The sequence below is a fragment of the Gymnoscopelus microlampas genome (assembly GCF_963454915.1).
Source record: "Gymnoscopelus microlampas genome assembly, chromosome: 2".
Taxonomy (NCBI): Eukaryota; Metazoa; Chordata; class Actinopteri; order Myctophiformes; family Myctophidae; genus Gymnoscopelus; species Gymnoscopelus microlampas.
The window spans coordinates 54,874,673-54,879,481 of record NC_139939.1 but is presented as its reverse complement, the minus strand read 5'-3'; the positions used below and the strand labels follow the sequence as shown (position 1 = coordinate 54,879,481).

The following is a 4,809-nucleotide window of genomic DNA, read 5'->3' as shown; positions in this document are numbered from 1 at the left end:
TGAAGGTTTCAACATCTGTCATTTGTCAGTGCTAGACATGATCTACAGCAGGGGTGGGCAAGATTTCTTGCCTGGGGGACATACTGGATAACCCGGGAGGCAGTTTGTCCCATAGCTCGCGGGGCCATCCCACAGCTGGGCAGCCGTAACCATGGCAACATTCTTTTACACAAAAACACTAATAAACAGCTGAGATTTGGTGAAATCGAGAAAAAAAAGGGCTTTGCTGTTCCGTGCACATGGTAATGGTCAATGGCTGTGTGCAAATTCAGATCAATTGCTCCAGCCACTGAGGAGAACCGGTTAGAAGAGATTTTGGTCTCACCACCACCCACCACAGAGGTTTCTAGAATAATAATATAAATAATAAATGTAAATGGAACCAAATGGACCCATAGGGTCCAACTAAAAATATGATGTATTATATTTTTTCCAAAATGTGCTGTTGTAGATGTCCAGTGCCATATCAAACAATCTGTAAAGACTGGCTACCCAGCTATCAGAGCTGTTCAACACCATGTCAAGTACCCCCAAATTAAAATGTAGTTATAAGTTATTTAAAAAAATGCTTTTTTTCCCTAAGATTTTTTTTAAACAGAAAATACAAAAACACTCTCAGACATGGAAGATGAAATCGCCGCCCTCGTCATTGACAACGGATCTGGTACATGCAGAGCTGGCTTTGCAGGAGATGACGCGCCCCGTGCCGTGTTCCCCTCCATCGTTGGACGTCCCAGACATCAGGTACACAACGCTGCACTGAAAGTTCAAACTTGGATGGGTAGAAAAACATGTATATCCCCTATAAAATATATTATTGGCCAATCTACAAGCTTGCATTTTATGTAAATTGGTTTTCAGTATTCAAAAGTAGCAGATCGACAAGCTCAAAAAGCTTGCAGATCTGCTACTTGTGACGCTGTAGTATGATCAAGTAGGGCATTCATTTACCAAAAATATGGAGACATTTTCTGCCCACAGCAACGATATCCTCTGCTGTTTGTTAACCCTTTGTGTGCCTTTTCCCTCCTCCCCAGGGTGTGATGGTGGGCATGGGCCAGAAGGACAGCTACGTAGGCGACGACGCCCAGAGCAAGGGAGACATCCTGACCCTGAAGTACCCCATCGAGCGCGGCATCGTCACCAACTGGGACAACATGGAGAAGATCTGGCATCACAACTGGGACAACATGGAGAAGATCTGGCATCACACCTTCTACAACGAGCTGCGTGTGGCCCCCGAGGAGCACCCCGTCCTGCTCACAGAGGCCCCCCTCAACCCCAAGTACAACAGGGAGAAGATGACCCAGGTAAGAAAACAAAACTGGGGACTTGCAGGAAGATGTGGGTCTGGGTAATGAACCGACAATGTTTTGAAACCCGACATTTAGAAGAACCAATAACCGACTTACGAAACGGGGAAGCAGGGTTCTATTTTTTATTATATCAATGAATCGACACAAAGATTATTTGTTGTAAATAATCAAATCAATTTGTCTGACTACTTCACCCTGTATTATACTTTGTTGTACAATAGTGGCGTACAAAAATGGCAGATCTACAAGCTCACAACACGATGCATTGTGAGCTTGTAGATCGGTTACTTTAAAAAAAAACTTTTTTAAAATCTTTTGAATTGTATTAAACCAAAAATATAATAGAGATACAATGGGATATTGTAACACATAAAAATGTATCCACAACCCAAACATGGGTCCTGACCCAGTGTTTGAGAACCACTGGAGTAGAGCAATAATGCATTCTTTGTGAAACAGAAGTGACTCATCATCTAACCCTCCCACCCTCTTTTCATTCAGATCATGTTCGAGACCTTCAACACCCCCGCCATGTACGTGGCCATCCAGGCCGTGCTGTCCCTGTACGCCTCCGGTCGTACCACTGGTATCGTCATGGACTCCGGAGACGGTGTGACCCACACTGTGCCCATCTACGAGGGCTACTCCCTGCCCCACGCCATCCTCGGGTTGGACCTGGCTGGACGCGACCTCACAGACTACCTCATGAAGATCCTCACCGAGAGGGGCTACAGCTTCACTACCACAGGTTGGTAAAAACACATTGAAACCAGCCATAACACCTCATCCACACACAAACCAGCTAGAGACAGCATTTAGTGTTGTATTGTTGCTAGAGGTGTAAAACCCCTCAACATCCTGTTGGCGGTTTACACCACAAGCAAAATGTAATCCCTTTAGACTTGGTAAACAGGACATGAGCTGGCTCTGTACTTCTTTCTACACAATCTCTTGGACAAAATGGCTGTGGCTCTGCTATTTTTGGCTAAAGTTTCGCCCCAGAATATGCATGCATGCTGGCGTTCAAGTGGTTAAAGAATATGAATTGTATATTGTCTTCTATTAACTAATATCCATTCTCCTCTTCTGCCCAACAGCCGAGCGTGAAATCGTTCGTGAAATCAAGGAGAAACTGTGCTACGTTGCACTGGACTTTGAGCAGGAAATGGGCACCGCGTCCTCGTCTTCCTCCCTGGAGAAGAGCTACGAGCTGCCCGACGGACGGGTCATCACCATCGGCAACGAGAGGTTCCGTTGTCCAGAGGCCCTCTTCCAGCCCTCATTCCTCGGTGAGTCACATTTATTAGTCATTTGGATTCCATAGCAGCCAGCATGTCTTCTATGGAAGCATGTTGCGCAGGGAAAATAGCCGATCTACAAGCTCTTAATGCGTCTTGTAGATTGGCTATTTTAGAGTATTTAAAGCCAGAGTCTGATTTCTTCACCTGGTTGGCAGTATGTAAAACGCCAGGAACAATATTACTAAACATCATACTTTACATATTGGCTCATTTTAACACAGAGTCTCATAATAGGGTTTGGCCATATACATTTTCAGTTGTCAAATGTTATTTTCCTATATATAATCTAAGAGCCAAGATGACCTGCATCTACAATGGGGTGAAATGATTAATCGGTTGCAGTGGCGTCGTTAGGCGGGGGCTTCGGTGGCTATAGCCACCAATGTTTTGTCCAAAGCCACCAATAAAAAAATAAAAAAAATAAAGAAATAAAAGTTATTTTTTATTTTTATTTTTATTTTTTGAATTATATATCTATCACCCTAACCTAACCCTACCCCTAACCCTAAAACCGAAATAAAGTAACAAAAAACAGGGAATAAAGTACCCAAATCCGCGAAATCTGCGAAAAAAGCGTGCGCGCCCGTGCATGTGCCCGTTGCCTGCGGGGCTAAGCCCCCAACCTAGTACAGACCTAGCGACGCGTCTGATCGGTTTGTCTCAGAAAGTTGACGTAATGGGTTTAGTTGGTGTATTCTATTAATGTCCACCAAAATGTGAATGCTTGTTCTAGTATATGCATTTCTCTGCATGGAATTAATGATTAGTTGAAGCCCTAATCTAGACCTTAGGCTTAACACTCGTCTCTCTCATCCTACATGTAGACATGGACTCTTGTGGTATCCATGAGATGACCTTCAACAGCATCATGAAGTGCGACGAGGACATCCGTAAGGACCTGTACGCCAACACGGTGCTCTGCGGTGGTACCACCATGTACCCTGGCATCGCCGACCGCATGCAGAAGGAGATCACATCCCTGGAACCCTCCACCACGGAGATCAAGGTAAAACCTTGTCCTTATATCCATAGACATATAAAGGTAGACGCCTCCTCTGGCTCTGAAGCGTCTGTATGGCGGACGTGCTTCCGCTTCTGGGGGGGCAGCTGGAAATTTCCGCGTGCGTCACAGAAGGGGGCGTTCAGTAGGCCAATCAGGTTGGCCTACTGAGTAGGTTTCTATATCTATGCTTATATCCATTACACTCCCCCTTGTGGCGTGTGTGGCAAAAGCTTTGACAACTGCTGCCACTTGGTGGATGGTACGGTTAATGCAGTAGAAGCCAGTCTTCTACTGCATTATAGTTGTAGTGCCCTAGTCCAGTGTCTCCCAAACTGTGGGGTCCCCAGATATAAGTGTCTACAGGGTATCTGCGCATTTCCAAAGTGACACTTTTAATTTTAATTGTCAAATATTACATAAAGAGGCAAACATTGTGAAAATAGCCGCTCTACAAGCTCACAACTCTCGGTGTGTTGTTGTGAGCGTGTCGTTCGGCTATTTTCACAATATTTATCTGTGGAAACTAAATGTAATGCCTACAATTATTTTTTTGTTGGGGGGGGGGGGTTGCGGTGCTGAAAAGTTTGTGAACCCTTGCACTGGTCTTAATTCAAAACCACTTTAGTGTTTAACAAAACCCTTGATCCATCTCTCCTTTTTTCAGATCATTGCTCCCCCAGAGAGGAAGTACTCTGTCTGGATCGGAGGCTCCATCCTGGCCTCTCTGTCCACCTTCCAGCAGATGTGGATCAGCAAGCAGGAGTACGACGAGTCCGGCCCCAGCATCGTCCACAGGAAGTTGCTCTAAACTTAAATGATATATATATATATATATACTTGGGGTTCCAGTTTGTTTTTGTCATTATGAAAAAAGACAAAGCTTTTACCTGTTTTGTATGGAGGTGTAAAAGGTTTGTTCATGGGGCCTGTTGCCCCCTCTAGTCTACACTGACCAGTAAGAGCCCAGTAAAAGTGCACATGTCTGAAAACTGTTTCTGTCCTTGGTCTTTTAATCCTGATAATTCTCAAGATTTTAGACGTATATTTACTACACCTGATCTATTGACATGCATTTGGTCCAAGTTGTTGTCCGCCTGACAACAAACGGCTTTGGGATCTCTGTGGCATCAAGAGAAACTTGAGCGTGACTTCTTTCCACTTTGAACCCGTTTCCTGTGCAAGTGCTGAC

At 44.6% G+C, this 4,809-nt stretch overlaps 1 protein-coding gene across 1 annotated transcript; it reads left to right on the top strand.

Moving 5' to 3' along the window:
• Nucleotides 1–621: 621 nt before the first annotated feature.
• On the top strand, nucleotides 622–4,517 carry LOC311037521 (actin, cytoplasmic 1-like; the record flags this gene model as incomplete). Its single annotated transcript, XM_084046704.1, has 6 exons — nucleotides 622–744; nucleotides 1,038–1,310; nucleotides 1,818–2,064; nucleotides 2,414–2,605; nucleotides 3,442–3,623; nucleotides 4,285–4,517. The coding sequence occupies 6 exons, from the start codon at nucleotides 622–624 to the stop codon at nucleotides 4,426–4,428; spliced, it is 1,161 nt and encodes a 386-aa protein (XP_083902830.1). The 3' UTR covers nucleotides 4,429–4,517.
• Between the last annotated feature and the right edge of the window lie 292 nt (nucleotides 4,518–4,809).